The following is a 23,614-nucleotide window of genomic DNA, read 5'->3' as shown; positions in this document are numbered from 1 at the left end:
ATGTTGTTTATGGTTTCCTCTGCTGTGCAAAAGCTTTTAAGTTTAATTAGGTCCCATTTGTTTATTTTTTCTTTTGTTTCTTTTACTCTAGGAGATTGATCCAAAAAGTATTGCTGCAATTTATGTCAAAAAGTGTTCTGCCTATGTTTTCTTCTAAGAGTTTTATAATATCTGGTTTTGTATTTATGTCTTTAATCCATTTTGAGTTTACTTTTATATATAGTGTTAGAGAATGTTCTAATTTTATTTTTACGTGGAGCTGTCCAGTTTTCCCGGCACCACTTATTGAAGAGACTGTCTTTTCTCCTTTGTATATTCTTGCCTCCTTTGTCATAGATTAATTGACCATAAGTGGTTTATTTCTGGGCTCTCTATCCTGTTCCATTGATCTGTATTTCTGTTTTTGTGCCGATACCACACTGTTTTGATTACTGTAGCTTTGTAGTATAATCTGAAGTCAGGGAGCCTGATTCCTCCAGCTCCATTCTTCTTTCTCAATATTGTTTTGGCTTTTTGGGGTCTTTTGTGTTTCCATACCAATTTAAAAATTTTTTGTTCCAGTTCTGTCCAACGTGCCATTGATTATTTGATAGGGATTGCATTGAATCTGTAGATTGCCATGGGTAGTATGATCATTTTAACAGTATTGATTCTTCTAATCCAAGAACACGGCATATCTTTCCATCCATTTGTGTCATCTTCAGTTTCTTCCATCAGTGTCTTATAGTTTTTGGAGTCCAGGTCTTTTGCCTCCTTAGGCAGGTTTATTCCTAGGTATTTTATTCTTTTCTATGTGATGGTAAGTGAGATTGTTTCCTTAATTTCTCTTTCTGATTGTTGTTAGTGTATAGAAATGCAAGCAATTTCTGTGTATTAATTTTGTATCCTGCAACTTTACCAAATTCATTGATGAGCCCTACTAGCTTTCTGGTGGCGTCTTTAGGATTTTCTATGTATAGTATCATGTAATCTGCAAACAGTGAAAGTTTTACTTCTTCCTTTCCAATTTGGATTCCTTTTATTTCTTTTTCTTGTCTGATTGCTGTGGTTAGGACTTCCAAAACCATGTTGAATAAAAGTGGCGAGAGTGGGCATCCTTGTCTTGTTCCTGATCTTAGAGGGCATGCTTTCAGCTTTTCATCATTGAGTATGATGTTAGCTGTGGGTTTGTCATATATGGCCTTTATTATGTTGGGGTATGTTCCCTCTGTGCCCACTTTCTGGAGAATTTTTACCATAAATGGATGTTGAATTTTATCAAAAGCTTTTTCTTCATCTATTGAGATGGTCATATGGCCTTCAGTTTGTTAATGTGGTGTATCACATTAATTGATTTGCAGATATTGAAATATCCTTGTATCCCTGGGTTAAATCCCACTTTTTCATGGTGTGTGACCCTTTTAATGTATTATTGGATTCAGATTGATAGTATTTTATTGAGAATTTTTGCATCTATGTTCATCAGTGATATTAGCCTGTTATTTTCTTTTTTTGTGATGTTTTTGGTTTTGGCATCAGGGTGATGGTGGCCTCATAGAAAGAGTTCAGAAATGTTCCTTCCTCTGCAATTTTTTGGAATAGTTTCAGAAAGATAGGTGTTAAGTCTTCTATAAATGTTTAGTATAAAAAAACCTGCATTTTACTCTCCTCCCCTCACAATTACTGTTTTCAATATCATATATTTTACATCTAATTGTTTTGTGTATCTCTTATAACTGCTTATTGTGGATACAAATGATTTTATTACTTTTGTCTTTAACCTCCCTACTAGCCTTGTGTATGGATGATTTCCTACCTTTACCATATGTTTGCCTTTATCAGTGAGCTTTTTCATTTCATAATTTTCATGTTTCTATTTGTGGCCTTTTTTCACCTAGAGAAGTTTCCTTTAACAATTGTTGTAAAGCTGGTTTGGTGGTGCTGAATTCTTTTAGCTTTTGCTTGTCTTAAAGCTTTTGATTTCTCCATCAAATCTGAACAAGAGCCTTGCTGGGTAGAGTATTTTTGGTTGTAGGTTTTTCCCTTTCATCAGTTTAAATATATCATTCTACTCCCTTCTGGCCTGCAGAGTTTCTGCTGAAAAATCAGCTGATAGGCTTATGGGAGTTCCCTTGCATGTTATCTGTTACTTTTACTCTTGCTGCTTTTAATATTCCCTCTTTATCTTTAATTTTTGTCATTTTGATTACAGTGTGTCTTGGTGTGTTTGTCTTTGGCTTAATCCTGTATGGGACTCCCTGTGCTTCCTGGACTTGGGTGAATGTTTCCTTTCCCAGGTTAGGGAAGTTTTCAGCTATTATCTCTTCAAATATTTTCTCAGGTCCTTTCTCTCTCTCTCTTCTCCTTCTGGGTCCCCTATAATGCACATATTAGTGTGCTTGATGTTGTCCCAGAGGTCTCTTAAACTGTCCTCATTTCTTTTCTTTCTTTTTTGTGTTCAGTGGCAGTGATTTACACTACTCTGTCTTCCAGCTCACTGATGCATTCTTCTGTATCATTTAGACTACTATTGATTCCTTCTAGTGTATTTTTCATTTCAGTTATGGTATTCTTCATCTCTGTTTGGTTGTCCTTTATATTTTCTAACTCTTTGTTAACAAATTCTAACTTCTCACTCTGTACATCCATTCTCCTCCTGGAGAGAATGATATCTTTACTTAGTTCTTCTGAGGTTTTATCTCATTCTTCCATCTGTAACATATCCCTGTGTCACCTCATTTTGTCTAAGTTGCTCTTTGTATTTTTATGTATGTGGTAGGTTAGTTACATCTCTCAAACTTGGAGAAGCGGCCTTCTGCAGGAGACGTCCTATGCATCCCAGCAGTGCACTCCTCTCTCATCATCCAAGCTATATGCTCTAGGGGTTCCCCCTAAGATGGCTGCATGGGTCCTTTTGTTGTGTCAGGCTATGTGGGTGGTCTAGTAGGCTTGGTTGTTGCCAGGTCCTGCCTTATGCAGATGCTCCAACTGCAGTTTAGCAGAGCCTGGCCATAAGGCAGCTGGTTACAGAAGCCTAGGGGGCCAAGGATCTAGTGCTGTCTCACTGGTTGGTAGAGCCAAGTTTCTGAAGACTCCAGGGCTGTTGCCAGATCCTGGGGTTAGTGCCAGACTACTGGCAGGCAGAGCTGGTTCCTGGAGTCTGCCTGCAGGGCCCAGGGGTTCAAGACCTCATTTCAGATCATTGGGGTGGGGGTGGGAGCAGTTCCTGACACAGTTGGGTATGGGGTCCAGGGTGTCCTGAAGCTTGCATTGGTTGGCTAGTGGGCAGGGCCAGGGCCCAGCTGGTCCCAAGGTAGGGTATGGGCTGCTATTGGTGGACTCTGTGTGCAGGATGCAAGATCATAGTTTTCTTGATTCTGGTGTCTACCCCCTGATAGATGGAGCTGGTCTAGAGGCTAGTGCAGACTTCCTGGCAGGAAGGGTTGGTGCCTGCCCACTGGTGGATGGAGCTGAGTCTTGGCCTTCTGCTGGGCAGGGCCATGTCTAGGGGAGTGTCTAGAGGTGGCTGTGGGCTCAGGAGTCTTTAGGAAGCCTGTCTGCTGATGGACGGAACACTGCCCCTGCTTAGTTAGTTGTTTGGACTGAGGCATCCCAGCACTGGTGCCTACAGGCTGTTGGTGGGGGGCCAGGGCTCGGTACTACTGAGCTAAGATGGCAGCAACCAACAGGAGTGTTTACTTTGGTTGAATGTTCCTAAATATGTCTGCCACTAGTATCTGTGTCCCCAGGGTAAGCCACAGCCACCCCCCACCTCTCCAGCAGGCTCTGCAAGACCAGCAGGTAGGTCTGGCTCAGGATCCTATCAAATTACTGCTTTTGCTCTGGGTCCCAGTATGTGTGATATTTTGTGTGCACCCTTTAATTCTTCTAGGTCTTTATTAAACATTTCTTGCAGCTTCTCGATCCTTGCCTCCATTCTTTTTCTGAGATCCTGGATCATCTTCACTATCATTATTCTGAATTCTTTTTCCAGAAGGTTGCCTATCTCTACTTCACTTAGTTGTTTTTCTGGGGTTTTATCTTGTTCCTTCATCTGGGACATATTCTTCTGCCATTTCATTTTGTCTAACTTTGTGTGATTGTGGTTTCCATTCCACAGGCTGCAGGACTGTAGTTCTTCTTGCTTCTGCTCTGTATTTCTTTCTTGAGATTCCTTTCAAAACAGGTGAAATTTTCACACCCTGTGTCACCTTTCACTGTTTCTCAGAAATCACCGAGGTCTCTGTTCGCCCTCTTATCAGCTTCCTTGGTACTGACAGGCTCAGGCCTTTCTTGTCTTTCTGTGGTGTTGAGAAAACACAGGGGACAGCAGGGCTGAAAGATGAAGGGCAGCTCCGGTCTCTGCTGAGTAGGGATGGTCAACCGGAAGGAGATCACAGCAGCAACTTTACCTGCTGCCAATCAGCCTTTTGCCTGATCCACATGCCCAATTTCTCCAGCCACATGATGGTCAGGATCCAGGGGTAGGCCAAGAACTTCTTGTAGTGCAGCCCAGCCCCTTGACGCGGCACAGACCACCTCCTAACTGTGCCCCTCGTTCTGGTCTAAGGGCTTGGTGCCTGTGATAGTGCAGGTCCCGAACTCTTTAGTTGGCTGAGGCCAGCACTTCAGGGGGTCCCTCCAGTTCATGTGCACCCTTTAAGAGTGAAATCTCTTTCCCCCTTCAGTTAATCCCCACTGGCCTTCAAAGCCAGATGCTCTGGGAGCTCATCTTCCCAGTGCTGAACCCCTAGACTGGGGAGCCTGATGCAGGGCTCAGAACTCTCACTCATGGTTTGCAAGCAGTTCCCTGACCCCAGCTACAGAGCCATGCCACAGCTCTGGGGACCTCACACACCTCAGCCAGGTGAGCGAGAGCTCAAGATATCTACCACTACATCACATTTTAGGATCTTTATTAACTATTTAATAATGCCATACATTTGTATAAGGTTAGACTGTTTGTTTGAAAACATCTGTTTACATTCCATATTCCAATAAAATTGTAGAAAAAAAAAGGGTCATCCACATAGGGGGTATGGGATTTCATTATATCGGGAGTCCTCCCCTCTTACCCGTCTTATTGTGGTTCCTTCTCTGTGTCTTTTAGTTATAGAACATCTTTTCTGGTAGGTCTCAGTCTTTTTGATCAATGGTTCTTCTGCAGAGAGTTGTGATTTTGGTGTGCTCACGAGAAAGGGTGAACTCAGAGTCTTACTACTCCACTATCTTGGCTACTCTCCTTTACTGGACTTTTTTTTTAGCATACCACTTTTCTCTTTAATCATTTAATTCTTAAAGACCTTTAACATTATTTTTACTGCTGTTTATGTAATAACTGCAAGAAATGGTCATCTGGACAAATGTTCAACAGGATACTTCTCTAAAGCTACTCCCTGTTTTGAGCTAAGACTTGAGGCCGTGCCTTAAGAGGCCCAACTCCACTATCCAGCCACTGTTTGAGGAACCTGCTAATAAGATGGTATTCTAAAGAGTCCTACACTTTGCAGGTATCCTAACATAAAACGGCTACACGACCTCCTGACTGCACAGAGTGGCTACACTTGACCCAGCCCACTAGGCCTGCCCATTTCAGATCAAGATAGCCAAGGGGCAGCTACAGCCTACTAAATGCTTAAGTTAGAGAGAGCTAATGGCTTTCCTCCAGACCTGTAGATTTTAAATCTTCTGAAATTTATTCTTTATCTCAGGTGGCTGAGATAACTATATCCAAGGCTCTAAATCCATATAACGGCTGTAGAGTTTGCCAGGGCTTTAACTAGAGATAATTCTTTCAAATTTCCAAATTTCATTAAATATTTATTGTGTGCCAGGCAGTATGATAGATATAAGAAGTATAAAGTCAAATAAGGCATGGATTCTCTCCTCAATGACTTTATGGTTGAGTTGGAGAGCAAAACAAGTAAAACAACAATTATAATACAGTGGGGGTATGTTTTATTGAGATATGTTATAAGAACACAGATGAAGGGTATCTAAAGCAGGGAAAGCCTCCAGGAAAGGGTGACAGAAGGTAAGCCACCAGGATCCCACACTATCAGTAGACTACTCAAACCCCTTCCCCAGCACCCAAGAGCCCCCTGAACCATGACACAGAGTACCACAAGCTGACAGGAGGCATCCCATGAATGCTGAATTAAGGAGGGAACCAGGCACAGAAGGGCCCCCCTTCTGTAGAGACCCCATGCTAAGGAACAGAGGTACATGAAGTAGCGATAGAAAAGAGCAAGCAATAGTATAATCCCACCTGTCCCCAACCCGCCGCCACACACACACATGCATGCCCATCCACGGAGCCTCTGCAGTGGACAACAGAAGGAAAAACGGACACCCCCACACACCCAACAGTCAGTCGTGACTCCAGGAAGCCAGGAGGGAATAAGACAAGACACAGCAGGTATCATTAAGGCTTTACTGGGGATCAGACAGGGCTGGGCAGGAACCACACTGGGAAGCAGGGCCTGTACACCAGGCCAATTCTGATCTTCAGGACAGTGCTGGGAGCTCAGAGCAGAGCCCTATGGGCCAGGGGTCTGGTTGGGCTCCTCACAGCAGAAGCAACCATGGAAGGGAAGGATAATCTGGTTGGCTTTAGTGCAGGAGGGATAATGTGGGGTGGGGAGGAACTTTGCTGAAGAAAAGTGGGGAACTGAATAAAGGATGGATGAAAAGGGGGTTGGGAGGGAGATAAAGGGGGCCAAGACAGCATCTAGAGTGAAAAGAAGGAGAAAGAAAAAGACAGATGGTTCTGTGCACAGGGAGGTCCACCTGGTCTCTAGGGCAATGGCTCCTCACTCCCGTCTCCTGGTTACAGGGCAGTACTTGTTGCCCCACACGGCAGTCTTTAGAAACAGAGGGCCTGGGAGGAAGCGACTGGACTTCATGTAGGCAGAGATCTTCTTCAAGCCCTGAGGGTGGGAAAAAGAAGGCCAGGCCTCAGGTCTGCTGCCCCACTGGGGCTCATGCAGCTCTCCCCAGGTTTGGTACCCTGGTACAGCCCTTCCATGTGGGGTCAAATGTTGGGGCAAAAGACAGTCTTTTGGGATGCTCAGCTCTGGAAAGTTGACTCTTCCAATTTCCCGTAATTCATTTGATTTCTTAATAAGACTTACCACATATGGAGACTCTACACTGTATAAGGTGCTGTATATCCACTAGAGATGATAATATAGGTTTAGAATCTCTACATGACTACCTGACAAGATAGGTTCTACTGTCACCATTTATCAGAAGGGAAACTGAGGCACACAGAAGATAAGCACCTCCCTCCTGCTCACACAGCTTATAGGTAATATGTCTAGAATGCAGCCTGGCTCTCTCTCGCTCTCCATTCTGAGCTCTTTCTGCTGCACTCCCTTCCTCGCAGCTGAAAACAAAAAGAACAAGGAGGTTCATTCATCATCCACTTATACAAAGAGCTAAAAGTCACCACTCAGGGCAGTTGCCCACCAACAGTGTACCTGGAGGGGTATTCAGGATGGAAAAAAACAAGATGAAACATTCTGTGTTTTGGATACATGGCCCCTAGATAGTTAAGATGCATAACTAAGGAAAAAATTCCAATCACATCAGATTTATGCATCTTTCCATACACAGAAAAGCACTAAAATCACTAACTTGAGGTACCTGTTTTTTGGTGATTAGCAGTGATATTTTACTAAGACTTTTAGAGTTGATTATTCCTATTTCCCAAACCTCCTCCCCTACTTCTTGAGAGCAGTTCCTCAGAGCTATCTGAGAGGCTGTCTCCTGGAATACAGTCCTCAGTAAGTTCCCCCAAAAAAGGGAAACTCACTGCTCTTACGTTGTGTGGGTTTTACTTTCCAGTGGACAGTTTTGGCGACCACAAAGGGGCCCAGAGGAGACTTCTTCCCCTCACCAGAACTTTACAAGGATCTGGAGCCTTGGTACCAGCAAGGCCCCTTGTGCCGGTCCACCTCTCTACATGTCCATACGAATTTGGGTGAGTCTCTCCTGATCTCAGTTTTACCATCTTGGTTGACAATCCTGAGTTTTGTTCAGTGGTGGATGAAAAAGGTACCTGACTTCTCAGTTCAGAGATACTGAGAAAGTACCCAGTCGAGAGACACTGGGAAAGTTCAGGCTGGGTGAGTAGATAAGGGGCTGGTTGGCATCTTTCCTTTTATTGACTACTTTAACAGAGTTGGTTGGAATATAGTGTAGATACCATATAAGAACTCTTAACTCCAAAGATAAGGGACAGAGCTCTTCCTGGCCAGGTATGGCTTTCTCAGGCAACTGAGAAACTTGCAGGAGTGGTGGAGGCCAGTCCTTCATACCACACAGCAGTCCCATAGGGAAACCCATTCTTTAATTTACAGAAAGTGGCCCATCCGGGGATACACAAAAAGATTTGGCCATCCAGTGTTCCCAGTGCCCATCGAGGCTTTAGACTGTCAGAGGGAGAAACTGAGACGTGTAAAAGACCTGAAATGACTCTAGGGTGACAACTAGGAGAGTTAAGCTCACAAGTAGCACACTGGCCCACCATACAGTTATCAATAGTAATTTATCCTGACAAACAGACTCTGAAATGGGAAACAAAGCTTTCTAAACAAAAGAAAGAAGGGTGACAGATTGCTAACCTATGACTAACACCACAGCCAGGTTTAGGTACATTACATACGGAGCTTATACTTGCAAATACTTAATTGGGGAAACTATACCAAAGGAGGTCTCATCCTAAAAATGGCCAAAATGGGGTTCTTTGGACATTCCAATACTGGGTTTTTTGGGTGTACACAGCTAGAGAAAGCAGGCTATAAGATCAAACAGACTGAATGGAATGCTCATTTCGATTGGTATTTAGAAGCTTCTAAAAGAGGAAATGAGAAAGTAACTTCTTGCAGGAAAGCAACAAAAAATGGCTTGAAATTATATCAGAATTTTTAAAAGGCCCCTGAAGCTGGACCTGCTCTCCGTTGCTCCTCCCTGTTCCTCTAAGTGTCCACTGCAATGCTCTCCTTCATGCTATTCGTCTCTCTCTCAACTTCGTTTTTTTTTTTTTTAAGATTTTATTGATTGATTGATTGATTGATTGCTATGTTGGGTCTTCGTTTCTGTGCGAGGGCTTTCTCTAGTTGTGGCAAGCGGGGGCCACTCTTCATCGCGGTGCGCGGGCCTCTCACTATCGCGGCCTCTCTTGTTGCGAAGCACAGGCTCCAGACGCGCAGGCTCAGTAGTTGTGGCTCACAGGCCCAGTTGCTCCGCGGCATGTGGGATCTTCCCAGACCAGGGCTCGAACCCGCGTCCCCTGCATTAGCAGGCAGATTCTCAACCACTGCGCCACCAGGGAAGCCCTCAACTTCATTTTTATAACACCAAAATTGATTCCCCACAGAAAGCAACAATAATTCAAAAGCCTTGGTAAAATTGTGATTATTTTGGCCAAAAAGTTTTTAAAACTTTTTTTTTTCAAAATTCTGACCTTAAGGAAACAAATGCCCTTCTAGGAGGAACTTGCGTCATCTCCCCATGCCTTTGAGATATAAATGTTCTACCTGATCTTAGGCATCTTCTACTGTGTTTTGGTAGCTTAGTCTCTGCAATCGAGAAGGTACACATATGGAGTACAGAAAGTTGGCATAAAGTTGCATAGACTGGGATTCCAAGCAGTCTTCTTGTTCAGCTATGCCAGCTTTAGGGAAATGTGTCATAAGGGGTCCCAGTCCATAAAGAGCTTTTGTTGTCTCAACCTTCCTTGTGTCCCTATACAACAAAGGCCTTTACTTTCTTAGATTATATTTGGGAGTAAACTTTCTGGTTCTTGTGAAGGCTGCATCCTTTGCACTGTCTTTTGGGGATGGCTCTTGCATCTTATTGGTTTGAATCACAACTAAGAATCCTAACAATGGATCCTTTAAATTGGAAAAACTTCTAAATTGGTAAATTTTTAGAGACCTCCCATTGTAAACAGTTGTTTTATTGGTACCTATGGAAACACCAAACTAGAAGGTGGATACAAAGAAATATAATGGCTAACCTTAAGAACTCCCTTAGTTTATAGGATGGAAATCTTTAGATGGTTATTAAGAGATGGGATAAATGAAACAGACTTTGACAGCATTAAAACAAAGGTTTTGATACAACACTACCAAAAAAGATGTTTTGGAGAGGCCAAAAAGACCCCTTATTGGTCCTCCTAATGTTAAAGGGCCCCAAACAAGTCCACTCTATTTACCCCAGTTTAGAAAAATTTTAAAGGCAAGAAGGTAAAAAAAATTACACTCAGATACTTGACCAGCAATTGCTCGGGGCAACATGCCAATCAATCAAGTTAAAGATTGACAAAAAGCCTTGCTTGGGTCCCTTGGCTCAACCCCTCACTGGAGACCCCAAAGCCTTTTATACAGAAATGGGTAAAATGGCCAGGGAATAAAAAGGAAAGTTTCTGGGACTCCTTATAAGACCAAGACTGGTTAATAGGGTCCTAATGAGGGCTACGGTTAAAGGTATAAGAGTTGATAGAATTGAGATGAAAGTTTATTAAAAATCGGTGTATTTGTGTTTTTTTAAATAAATAAATTTATTTATTTATTTATTTTTGGCTGCATTGGGTCCTTGTTGCTGCGCTCGACCTTTCTCTAGTTGCAGTGAGTGGGGGCTACTCTTCGTTGCGGTGCGCGGGCGTCTCATTGCGGTGGCTTCTCTTGTTGCAGAGCATGGGCTCTAGAGCACAGGCTCAGTAGTTGCGGCGCAGGGGCTTAGCAGCTCCGCTGCCTGTGGGATCTTCCCAGACCAAGGCTTGAACCCGTGTCCCCTGCATTGGCAAGCGGATTCTTAACCACTGCCCCACCAGGGAAGTCCCAAAAAATTGGTGTATTTGAACTGGCTTTATGTAAGATGGTTCATCTCTTTTACCTGATATATTGTGGGGATGTACAATATGTCTCGCTGGGGAATGCTCCCCTGCCTGGTATAAGACAGGGCATATAATCTGTCTCTCAGGCAATGTTAATTGAACATGATAAAGGAAACCAATAGGGTTACATGAGTCCACAGAGTATGAGGTAAAAGCTGGGGTCTAATATTCAGGGGCTAACAAAAGCAATAATGGAGTTTGGTTTGGGGGTTTTGTTTGTTTGTTTGTTTTGTTTTGTTTGTCTCTAGGGTAAATTGGTCTGAGTTTGACTTGTGCACTCAGAAAGAGGACCTTCTGCAAACATTTGAAGGCATGATACACTGATCCCTAAAGTTCTGGAATATGGAAAGCTTTTGATTTCCAGTTTAGTTGGAAATTTTCCTTCTGATATAAAAAAACAAATTAAAGAAAATGTAGTTGGGCAAATCAATCTTTTGATATCACTTAGGTGGCAGCCCAGTTCTTTGGGGAATTAAAAGCAACTGTGGGGACTTCCCTGGTGGTGCAGTGGTTAAGACTCCAAGCTCCCAATGCAGGGGGTCCAGGTTCAATCCCTAGTCAGGGAATTAGATCCCACATGCATGCTGCAACTAAGAGTTCGCATGCCACAACTAAGGAGCCCATGAGCCGCAACTAAGGAGCCCACCTGCCACAACTAAGACCTGGTGCAACCAAATAAATAAATAAATATTTTTTAAAAATAAAAAAATAAAAGCAACTATGTTTGTCTTGCAAATCCCCACATTTCAGAAATGTAAATACAGCCCACAATGACATGAGACTGAGCCTGATTAACTTAATAAGGTAGAACCTGAAACCAAAGGGAAAAAATAAAGGAAAAGAGGCATTTTTAAATTCAAATGGTTAGAAAGGCTCCTTCACCCAAAATCTAATTCACAGCCTCTTTTAAGGATTTGTCAAGAATGAATGTAAATCTTAAGTCTTTTCCACGAATAGTAAAAAGCCTAAAGAGTCTCCCTCATTATCGGTTTTAGAAAGGAGTAAGCTGCAACCCACTGCAGTCACCCACTGACAGTGTGCCCTGAGGGGAATTCAGGATGGAGAAAACCAGGATGAAACATTCTGTGTTTTGGATAAGGGGGACCTTAGAGAGTTTGGATGCATATCGAACAAAGAATTTCAGTCACCCCAGATTCATGCATCTTCCTACACATAGAAGAGCACTAAAATCATTAACTTGAGATATTTGTTTTTCGATAATTAGCACTAATCTTTTACCAAGATGCATGCTTGACTACATGTACCTCCCAGCCAAAACTTCATATACCTACTGTCTCCTACCTTACGTCTTGAGAGCAGTTCCTCCGAGCTCTCTGAGAGTCTGTCTCCCGGGCTACAGTCCTCAGTAAGGTCCCCAAATAAAACTGAAACTCACTGCTCTTAAGTTGTGAGGGTTTTTTTCCCCAGTCAACATCTTGTTATAGGAGTACTTGTTCTTCTCATTCTGCAAAAACATTCTCTTTTTCAGAAAAGACTTCTAGGTTCCCAGGGTTTGCCCACAGAGGGATGGATGCCTAGCAAAACAAAGGGGCTCAGAAAGTGCCCAAGCAACTTGCAGAAGAGACCAGATCTCACTCAGCAAAACCTGGATGAAAGGTGATAGTGAGGCAGGAGATAGATGGGACCCAGGCCAAACAGCTGAAGTTCGTCCCCTGTGGACAGAAACTCCATAATAGCAGAAACTCCATAAAAGCAGGATGATGGAGGAGGCTGAGCCCTGCCCAGATAAGAGATAAAAGACCACATATTCCTCATTCTCGAAGTCAAGGAGACCTCCCCGACTACACATGCACAGAAAGCCTCCCTGGAGGTCAAAAAGGGAGGGGGCGCCACCTCATAGTAAGTGATGTCAACTACCCATAGGCCTCTTCGCTAGAATCCATCTTGGCTAAGAGATGTGCAAGCACATAGGGGAGGACCCTGAGATATACCAAATATGGACTCAGAACCAGGCAAAGCAAGATGACTGGTCAAAGGAAACCTGGAAGAAATGCCCCATAAAAGTGATTCAAACTACCACAAGGGCATGACTCTCCCTCTGAGCCCACCCGGTGTCTATCCACACATACTGTACTCTTTTTTTTCTCCTAATAGACACTTTACTTGTTTCACTACTTTCCATCTTCGTGGGAATTCTTTTCTGCAAAGCCAAAGGGCCAGGGCCTCGTCACTGACCACTGTTCTAGTGGCTAGGATTTGGTGCTCTCACCGCTGCAACCCGACCTCAGTCTCTGGCCGGGAACCAAGACCCTGCTTCAAGCCGCTGCAGGCCGAGGCCACCTGAGATCATATTTGGTGCCGAAACCAGGGCATTTAAGGTAAATTGCGGGCTTTGCCCAGCTGCAGCTTGAGGCCTTTGACTTTCACTCTTGCCCTCTTTCTCTTGCTCTCTGCTTCACTTTCTTTTCAAGTCCCACCCCTCAGGCCCTCAGGTCCTGACCCCCATGGCATTTTCCATTGTGGCCAACTCCAATTCCTCCGGAGTTCCCCCTTCACTCCAGGCATTGGCAGTCCATACACTGCAACGGACAGCCTATTGGGCTGGCCACCTTCAAGCAGACTGCAATGCTCAAGGAGAGCCCTGGCAATGCACCAGCAGTGGTTCAAGGAACCCCTCACTCGAGGGACTGGGTAGACCAGAGATGTCTGGTCAGGGATCAATGGGAGAGTAGAGGACACTCAAAATCCCACCAAGCACAGGATTTGAAGGAAATTCAGAGGACGCTCTGAATCTCCTTCAGGTACCTCCTAGTAATGTTTCCAGGACGCTGGACTTCATTTCTAGGAGCGCAGTTAAGCCAGACGGGCTGAGAAAGGAAAGCTTAGGTCCTGCTGTAACATTGCCTGGCCTTTATTTAAGTTGGGGGATGAAGAAAATGGCCTGAAAATGGGTGTCTTACAATTAGATCTTTACTGCCATAGTATGGGAAAATGGACTGAGGAAAACTCTCCTGACATTCTAAACGATCCCTTCTAACTTCTCCCAACTCTCAGGGGGGAAACCAAGCTTCCCCCGCTCCCGCAAGTTCCCTTACTCCTTCAGATTCTTCTGATCAAACTAAGACCCCACCTCCCTGGAGGGACAATCCCTGCTGGGACAACATTTTATTAGCCAGTCTGCCCCTGTTATCCAGGCCAATCTGAGCATTAAATTGGTCTAAATTTTGGTCTAAATTTTAGCTATGAAACTATGACCAAGGAAAAAGAAAGATGATTTTTGACAGTGTGGCCACAATATTCTTTAGACTCTGGAGAAAACTGGTTAAGAAAAAAACTTTTTTTTTTTTTAAATCCCAAAACTGGTTCTTTTTTCATGTGCAATTAGAGAAAGCTAGCTTGTTACTTTTTTTCAGAATTCTGACACTGAGGAATAAGTCCTACTAGGAGAACTTGATTTTCTCTCCCTGTGCCTTGAGACCAGGGCTCTCAGGAACACTTATCTTATCTAGACCATCTCTAATTCCTGAAGCTGAGAAAAAAAACTGGAATGAAACCTTTTAAAATTTTTCTTATTCCAACTGTTATTTATAAACTAGTGAGTTTTATATTGTGATATCTAATTCATGACTAAGTTTAGAAAATGAAGTTAGATCTCTCGTTGTGTCTGTCTGGATATATGTATGTCTCAGTGCATGTCTTTGTCTTTGGATAATATTGCTGAGGTTAATTTGTAAATGAGCTCTATTTAATTGGCTTAAAGAAAAGTAAGCGCTTACAAATCAGGCAATTCTAAAGACAAGAGAAATTAAGCTAAATGAATTTCAGGTTCACATGAACTGGGAAATATTCAGTATTAAGTTAATACCTGGTATTAATGTTTAAGTTTGTTGATCTAATTAATATAGACATGTCTTTAGAGTCATCAACATTAAGTATAACACTTTTATTGCATCTAGGTTTAATATAAGCTAAATAAAACCTTGTTATATCCATTGTAAATTTGTCAGCAAGGAAAGTAACTCAATGTGAAGAAACTTTTAAGGAAAAAAATTCAAATGAGATAAGAACTTCGGGTGAACTTTTTAGGAATAAAATAAGATACTGAAACATTAATTACTGAACACTGGCTTCCTTTTACAGAGAAACAAAAGGTCTAGAACTATTAATAAATATGTTTGGTGCCACACTGAGATATTTTCTGTAAGAAAGCACATTTTTCAAGAAATTATTATTTGGATTTATGTTTACCAATCTACAGAGTGCTGATATAAAGGACAGTTCATGGTTGCTTAAAGAAAGTAGGACGTGTGTTTTTAGTAAAGAAGGTATGAGGAATGGAATTGCATTTTATTAAGGGAAAAAGAAGTAGGTCTGACTTACAGGGGGCTGTTTCTAGATGGAAAAATAAAGTAATGGATACAGAAACTGATAAAAAGGTTTGTGGAAAGTGGACCCCAAGAAAAGAGTTTTGAGCATGGTCAGGATTGACTAAGCTTAAAATAAATTTAACTGAGTAAATGAATTTTAAAAGTAAGCTGGTGCAAAACTTGAATTTGGGGACTTCCCTGGTGGCACAGTGGTTAAGAATCCACCTGCCAACACATCCTCAATGGTGAAAAACTGAAACCATTTCCACTAAGATCAGGAACAAGACAAGGTTGCCCACTCTCACCACTATTATTCAACCTAGTTTTGGAAGTTTTAGCCATAGCAATCAGAGAAGAAAAAGAAATAAAAGGAATCCAAATTGGAAAAGGAGTAAAGCTGTCACTGTTTGCAGATGACATGATACTATACACAGAGAATCCTAAAGATGCTACCAGAAAACTACTAGAGCTAATCAATGAATTTGGTAAAGTAGCAGGATACAAAATTAATGCACAGAAATCTCTTGCATTCCTATACACTAATGATGAAAAATCTGAAAGTGAAATTAAGAAAACACTCCCATTTACCATTGCAACAAAAAGAATAAAATATCTAGGAATAAACCTACCTAAGGAGACAAAAGACCTGTTGCAGAAAATTATAAGATGCTGATGAAAGAAATTAAAGATGATATAAATAGATGGAGAGATATACCATGTTCTTGGATTGGAAGAATCAACATTGTGAAAATGACTCTACTACCCAAAGCAATCTACAGATTCAATGCAATCCCTATCAAGCTACCACTGGCATTTTTCACAGAACTAGAACAAAAAATTTCACAATTTGTATGGAAACACAAAAGACCCCGAATAGCCAAAGCAATCTTGAGAAAGAAAAACGGAGCTGGAGGAATCAGGATCCCTGACTTCAGACTATACTACAAAGCTACAGTAATCAAGACAGTACAGTACTGGCACAGAAACAGAAATATAGATCAATGGAACAGGATAGAAAGCCCAGAGATAAACCCATGCACATATGGTCACCTTAATCTATGATAAAGGAGGCAAGAATATACAGTGGAGAAAAGACAGCCTCTTCAACAAGTGGTGCTGGGAAAACTGGACAGCTACATGTAAAAGAATGAAATTAGAACACTCCCTAACACCATACACAAAAATAAACTCAAAATGGATTAAAGACCTAAATGTAAGACCAGACACCATCAAACTCTTAGAGGAAAACATAGGCAGAACACTCTATGACATAAATCACAGCAAGATCCTTTTTGACCCACCTCCTAGAGAAATGGAAATAAAAACAAAAATAAACAAATGGGACCTAATGAAACTTAAAAGCTTTTGCACAGAAAGGAAACCATAAACAAGATGAAAAGACAACCCTCAGAATGGGAGAAAATATTTGCAAATGAAGCAACTGATTAAACAAAGGATTAATCTCCAAAATTTACAAGCAGCTCATGCAGCTCAATATCAAAAAAACAAACAACCCAGTCCAAAAATGGGCAGAAGACCTAAATAGACATTTCTCCAAAAAAGATATACAGATTGCCAACAAACACATGAAAGAATGCTCAAAATCATTAACCATTACAGAAATGCAAATCAAAACTACAATGAGATATCATCTCACACCGGTCACAATGGCCATCATCAAAAAAATCTACAAACAATAAATGCTGGAGAGGGTGTGGAGAAAAGGGAACCCTCTTGCACTGTTGGTGGGAATGTAAATTGATACCATGGAAGCAACCTAAGTGTCCATCAACAGATGAATGGATAAAGAAGATGTGCACATATATACAATGGAATATTACTCAGCCATAAAAAGGAACGAAACTGAGTTATCTGTAGTGAGGTGGATGGACCTAGAGACTGTCATTCAGAGTGAAGTAAGTCAGAAAGAGAAAAACAAATACCATATGCTAACACATATATATGGAATCTTAAAAAAAATGGTCATGAAGAACCTAGGGGCAAGACGGGAATAAAGATGCAGACCTACTAGAGAATGGACTTGAGGATACGGGGAGGGGGAAGGGTAAGCTGGGACAAAGTGAGAGAGTGGCATGGACATATATACACTACCAAACGTACAATAGATAGCTAGTGGGAAGCAGCCGCATAGCACAGGGAGATCAGCTCGGTGCTTTGTGACCACCTAGAGGGGTGGGATAGGGAGGGTGGGAGGGAGGGAGATGCAAGAGGGAAGAGATATGGGGACATATATATATGTATAACTGATTCACTTTGTTATAAAGCAGAAACTAACACACCATTGTAAAGCAATTATACCCCAATAAAGATGTTAAAAAAAAAAGAATCCACCTGCCAATGTAGGGGACACAGGTTCAATTCCTGGTCCAGGAAGATCCCACAAGCCATGAAGCAACTAACCTCATGCGCCACGACTACTGAAGCCCGTGTGCCTAGAGCCCGTGCTCCACAACAAGAGAAGCCACCGCAATGAGAAGCCTGCACACCGCAACGAAGAGTAGCCCCTGCTCACCACAACTAGAGAAAGCCCATGAGCAGCAACGAAGACCCAACGCAGCCAAAGATAAATAAATAAAAATCTACTTAAGATTAAGAAGCCTAGCTTGTTTTTTCTAAGGACACAACGGTTTCCCAGACAAGATGACGGTGATGTGGGGATTCCAGACACTCCTTGGAACAGATCCTGCTGGAATAACAGCAGATGTCACCCCGGGTCCCTTGATGAGTCAGGGCGAGAGCTCCGTGACCCCAACTAGGTAGGGTCTGTGAGCCCCTTGCCAGCCTGAAGAAGCTACAGAAGACAGACCTTTGCCCTTCATCCTCCCAATAAAGATTTCTTGGGGTTCATGTCTCTCAGGGGGGGATTTGAGGCAGGAGATAGGCCCCAGGCCAAACAGCTGAAGTTTGTCCCCTGTGGACAAAAACTCCATAATAGCAGAAACTCTATAAAAGCAGGATGACGGAGGAGGCTGGACCCTGCCCAGATAAGAGATAAAAGACCACATATTCCTCATTCTCGAAGTCAAGGAGACCTCCCTGACTACAAATGCACAGAAAGGCTCCTTGGAGGTCAAAAAGCGAGGGGGTGCCACCTCATAGTAAGTGATGTCAACTACCCATAGGCCTCTTCGCTAGAATCCATCTTGGCTAAGAGATGTGCAAGCACATAGGGGAGGACCCTGAGATATACCAAATACGGACTCAAAACCAGGCAAAGCAAGATGACTGGTCAAAGGAAACCTGGAAGAAATGCCCCATAAAAGTGATTCAAACTACCACGAGGGCGTGACTCTCTCTCTGAGCCCACCCGGGTGTCTATCCACACATACTGTACTTTTTTTTCTCCTAATAAACACTTTACTTGTTTCACTACTTTCCATCTTCGTGGGAATTCTTTTCTGCAAAGCCAAAGGCCAGGGCCTTGTCACCGACCACTGTTCTAGTGGCTAGGATTTGGTGCTCTCACCGCCGCGACCTGACCTCAGTCTCTGGCCGGGAACCAAAATCCTGCTTCGAGCCGCTGCAGGCCGAGGCCACCCGAGATCAGTACGAGGGTGTGGAGCACAAGGCCAGGCCAAGCCAGACTCTAATTATTCCACTTAAAGGACAGAGTCCACCCGCCTGGCCTGGGACTTGAGCCCAGTCTCACTGGGCCCCAACCTACCACATCCTCAGTACTGCTGCAGCCAACTAGGCAGTGAGACACTCAGGTGTATCTGTGCACAGTCGTCCCAAGACAGACAGTGCCCAATAAGTTCCAAGGATTCAAAGATCCTGGGGCTGCCTGTACCCAACAGCCCAGGCCCCAACAGGCCACACACTGCAGCCCACATCTGTCCCCATCCTCCCTGCCGGGCAGTCATCCCAGCTCTTGCAATATTCTCAAGGCCAATAAGCCTGGACCAGAACCAGAGCTGATGAGAACTAGCTAAGAAAGCAGATTTGATGATGGGGCCGGGTTGGGAGTGAGGGTGGGAATAGCAAACAGACTGTAGTCTGAAAAACCTATTGGATTAGAGCTTCAAATTCCCAAATCTGACATAAAGCAGACTTTGTTGCTCTCCCACTGGTTGACTGAGGGTGACCGATGATGAGCTGGGAGGTGAGGTCAGGCTGTGCTCCTCCAGCACCAAGTGGTTCCACGCACACCACACAGCTCGGGGTTCCTGTAGTTCTCCAGCTGCACTGAGCCCCAGAGGGTGGGCGCCAGGACTGTGTTACTTCTTCATCCCCACTGTGCCTGACACAGTGCCTCATACAGAGGAGAGGGTCAGATCAGTGAATGTTACTAAAAATAAATGTACTATCCCGCCTCTGAGATCGGAATCTTGGGTAACTGGAAGGAAGAAGGAAGGAAGACGAGGGAAGGAAAGTGCCCACTATAAGAGGTGTCAAGATAAAATCCTTCCAAAGGACACCTATGTATGTACTCAAATCCCAGCACCAACTACAGTCCTGAGAATCTCAGTACAACTGGCGGCAACTCACTTGTGCAGACCCCTCTGGAGATCCAGAGAAGATACTGTCTGTGTTTTTAGTACTTGATATCAGTCCTACTGTGTCTCAACTCTACTAATGCCAGCTGCAGGCAAACTCCTGAAGGTTCTGCTTCCTCCACACTTTCCAGAGCTGTGAACCCAGACAAGAAAAGGACCTGAGCTTTCTTTTCCATACAGGAAAGGGAGAGCCACTGACTGCTGCCCATAGAAGCCAGATGCTCTGACTGGGAGCCCAGCACAGCCTGTACTGGCTCTGTGACCTTCAGAAATTACTTATCCTTTCAGCTTAATTCCTTATCTGTAAAATGGAGAGGATAATTCTTTTACCGCGGAGGAATGTTATAAAGATTAAATTTGACACAATATATGTTAGATGCTGAGCAGAGATTCTGGCATAAACCAAGTCCTCATTAAATGTTATTCTTCATTTGGGTTCCAACTAGGAAAGCATCAGCGAAGAGGGGGAAGAGACGAGAGATATAAATACTAGAGGGATCAGGAGAATCACCTCAAAACGGGAAATGAAGTCTTTCAGGTTTGGGAATTCATCCAGGCACTTGGGCTCAAATATGCGGTGCATGTCAAGGACGTCGTAAGCCAGGAAATCCACATAGGTGAGCTGCAGAAAGGCAAAGCATGAATGGGCACCAAACTCTGAACGCGGGAAAAATGACAGCTCTCCATCCCCCAAAGCCATCCCCCTTACCTTGTCCCCTGCAAACCAGGGCCTCTTCCCCAGAAAATCTGAGAAAAGCTTCATCGTTTTTGGGATCTCCTTCAAGTAATCAGGCTTTAGTTTCTCCTGAGGCACAAAACAGCTGTCACTGCCCTCAGATAGAGACCCCCTGGGCAGAGACCAGGCCTCCCAGGGCTGTGCCTGATCCCAGCTGCCAAGTGAGCCGCCATGTCCCCTGACTACACCCGGGTCGGTGCCCAGGCTGCGATTTAACCCACTTATGTTCATTAGACTCCTACCAGGTACCACCTCCCATCTGTGAGAGGAGATGGGAAGGCAAAGGGCAAAACCACACTGTGCCTGAACCTGTCACCACTCAGCTCCAAACACCTGCCATGGGTCAGACCAGCAGTGCTGTGAGACCTGGCAGAGCTCGGGCCTCAGACCTCAGGAAGATCAACACTCAAATGACTCAGGAAAGAAGTCCTAAGTTCCAGCGTGGGTGACAGAAAGGGTGTGAGTGCCGATGCAGTCTCTGAACAGATGAGGAGAATCTGGGAGGCTGAAAGGAAGGAGGGAGAGGAACAAAGTCTGACCCCAGGCTGCCTACTGGGCACATGTGTTTATGCCTGAGATGCCGAGGAGAAGGTGCTGGGCTAACGAGGAAAACACCCTGTCTAGGAACTGAATTTCCACCCAAGGGTGTCTGGACTCCTAAGATTGGTGGGAACTAAGAGTTTCCAAGGGAATGTCTTGGTGGATCAGTAGCTCCAAGGAGTTCAAAGGCAAAAGACCAGTGTAGACGCGACCCTGACCAGCATTTCAGACCCTGTCCAGCCCAGTGGGAGGGAACTCACAAAGTCAGAGCTGTAGCAGATCATGGCCATGCACAAGCGGACATCCATAACCTGGTTCTCCAATACGTCCACGCGAATCTTCTCTTCCTCTGTCTCCCCACCTGTGGCCACACAACAGGGACTCACCCTCAGGATCCCACTCCAGACAAGCCCAGGGCATGGCCGCCTGTGCCCCTCCCCCACCCACAGCTCCACTCACACATGTTGTGCTTGCGAGCAATGTAGCGAAGGATGGCATTGCTCTGGGTGAGCTTGTGAGTCCCATCAATTAAGTAGGGCAGCTGGAAGAACAACAGGCCAGGTCGGTTGGGCCATCAGGCTCCCCTGCACCCACTCCCTTGAGCAAGGGCACAGCTGAAACCTGGCACTCACAGAGCCTGGCCCATGGTAGACACTAAATAATATACTGTAAAATGAAGGGATAAGCTGGGACATACAGCATTATGGAAAGGCAGTGAAGAGAACCAGAAAGCTGAGAGGCTGAGCAGAGGCACCGGATCCTGAAACCTCTAAGCTGGGTAAGGAGATGGACAGGGACACCGTCCACTTTCCCCCAGAGCACCCCAGCCCCTGCACCTACATTGGGGAAGTCCAGGCCCAGCTTGGATTTTTCATTCAGCCACTGGCTTCTGTCATAGTTGGGAGCTGTGGTAAAGAAGATGCAGTGAAACAAACCACCCCCGGAGTCCAACCCTCCTTCCTGGGGGACCTACCAAGGAGTCAGAGACAAGAGTCCCTGAACAGGTGGATCTGGAATCTGAACCTCTAAATCTCGCATGGAGTTTTGGGGGAAAGCACAATTAGACGGCTCTGGAACCCACATGAGTAAGGCTTACAAAGGGTTAGTGCAAGCAATAAAGGGAGCCCGTGCCAATGGCTGATACAGGGGCCCGGCTATCGGCTCTCATGGCCTGCCTTGGAGGCCAGCTAGACCCTCAAAGTGTTCGGGAAGGGTTAGACCTCTCTCCAGCTGCTGGAGGGCAGCAGATAGAAATAACAGGGGCCAGGACATGGGTTGCTTGGTACCAAATCAGCATGAGTTGAGCAGAAGCCAGGACATGACAAGGATGCCATTACCGTCCCCCATCGGGTACTTCTTCTCCTCATAGTTTGAGTCTGTGTACTCCAGGAGCAGGCGGATGGCGTGAGCCAGCTGGGAGAGATGGCCGGGACAAAGGACAGACATGAGGTTTAGCCGCGCGACTTTCTGTGCTCCGGGTCCCCTCCCACACTCCCAACCCTCTCCCCGACCTGGGAAGGAGAGGCGGAGGGAAGCGGCTGGGCTGCAGCGAGCCCCACAAACGAAGTTTCTGGCGAACCGGTCCCCAGCTGCGCAGCATTTCCCCGCCCGCCCTGGTGGACCCCCGCTCACCCCGCGGATGTCCCAGTAACCCAGGGTCATTGCCATGGTCAGGGTTCGTGGATCGGGGTACTCTCTCCGCACCGCTGTGGAAGTTCATCCGGGTGCCTGGATCAAGCCTGGGTGTGGCCTGAGTGAGGCCACGCCCCCTCGCGTCTCTCCGCCCCGCCCCCAACTACTACCCAATCTCCGAGGCCTCCTGCGACCCGGGACGCCCGGGGTCCTCAGCGCGGTATCTGCACCCAGAGCAGTGGAAATAGTCCGTGTCCCCCTCCAGCCGCGGGGACTCGGGAGCCGAGCTCTGGGAGCCAAGACGCTGAGGACAGCCTGGTTCCCGTCCCCAGTCAGATCTCAGCTAAATCGGGGGAGTTGGCAGTGCGCTCGGGGAACAAGCCTGAATCACAACAAGAGCACGAATCTTCCATCTCCCCTGCCCTCCCAGGAATCGCTCAGGCTTGCTCCTGGGCTGCTGAGTTCCCCCGGGCTCTGGGAGGCTCCGACTGCCAAGTTCAGTCCACAGAGTGGTGCCCCTCAAATCGAAACTTTAAACGAGCCACTAGCACAGGAAGCTCAGGACTCCAAGCAATCCTAACGCTCCCCCAACTCTTTATAATCCCTGACAGCAGCATGTCTTCTAGAACAGACTATCAGTGGGATACAAGAAACACCCACGACAAGGTGCAGAAAAAGTAAATGTGGTCAGTGCTTTCCTTTCAGGGACTGTGGAGGACTCGTCCCTTCAGTCGTATGCCTAAAAGTGATAATGACCAACTGTTAATTAATCGAGTAGCTTTATGGCCTAAATAGTGACTCTAAATTCAGAACCAGGCCCAGCAAAGAAGATATCCAGGTGCAGTCCAGAGATGTCCCGACAGCCAGCTAGATGACCCTCACGTTGACTGGGTTGACTGGGTCAGTGACCTGGATTGTGGTGGTCACAGAGGGATCTGAGTGGGGGGGAGAGGGCTGTCCTTTGAGCAGCTAGGAGCCT

General features: G+C 44.9%; 1 protein-coding gene across 1 annotated transcript; it reads right to left on the bottom strand.

Moving 5' to 3' along the window:
- Positions 1-5,914: 5,914 nt before the first annotated feature.
- LOC137762475 (glutathione S-transferase Mu 1) lies at positions 5,915-22,733 on the bottom strand. The gene is made up of 8 exons (XM_068540448.1): positions 22,636-22,733; positions 22,341-22,416; positions 21,844-21,908; positions 21,463-21,544; positions 21,264-21,364; positions 20,437-20,532; positions 20,239-20,349; positions 5,915-6,908 (listed from the first exon to the last, which is right to left on the bottom strand). The coding sequence occupies exons 1-8, from the start codon at positions 22,669-22,671 to the stop codon at positions 6,792-6,794; spliced, it is 684 nt and encodes a 227-aa protein (XP_068396549.1). The 5' UTR covers positions 22,672-22,733; the 3' UTR covers positions 5,915-6,791.
- Between the last annotated feature and the right edge of the window lie 881 nt (positions 22,734-23,614).

The sequence above is a fragment of the Eschrichtius robustus genome, chromosome 3, assembly GCF_028021215.1.
Source record: "Eschrichtius robustus isolate mEscRob2 chromosome 3, mEscRob2.pri, whole genome shotgun sequence".
In the NCBI taxonomy this organism is placed as follows: Eukaryota; Metazoa; Chordata; class Mammalia; order Artiodactyla; family Eschrichtiidae; genus Eschrichtius; species Eschrichtius robustus.
This window is presented reverse-complemented; position numbering and strand designations above follow the sequence as displayed.

What these genes read in the sequence shown, in the direction of transcription:
- LOC137762475 (XM_068540448.1), bottom strand. Translation starts at nt 22,671, where the DNA reads ATGGCAATGACCCTGGGTTACTGGGACATCCGCGGG. An exon ending in CCTGGTTTGCAGGGGACAAG is followed by an intron (nt 20,350 to 20,436) that starts GTAAGGGGGATG and finishes GCCTTTCTGCAG; the next exon opens with CTCACCTATGTGGATTTCCT. An exon ending in ACTTCATTTCCCGTTTTGAG is followed by an intron (nt 6,909 to 20,238) that starts GTGATTCTCCTG and finishes TCCCACCCTCAG; the next exon opens with GGCTTGAAGAAGATCTCTGC.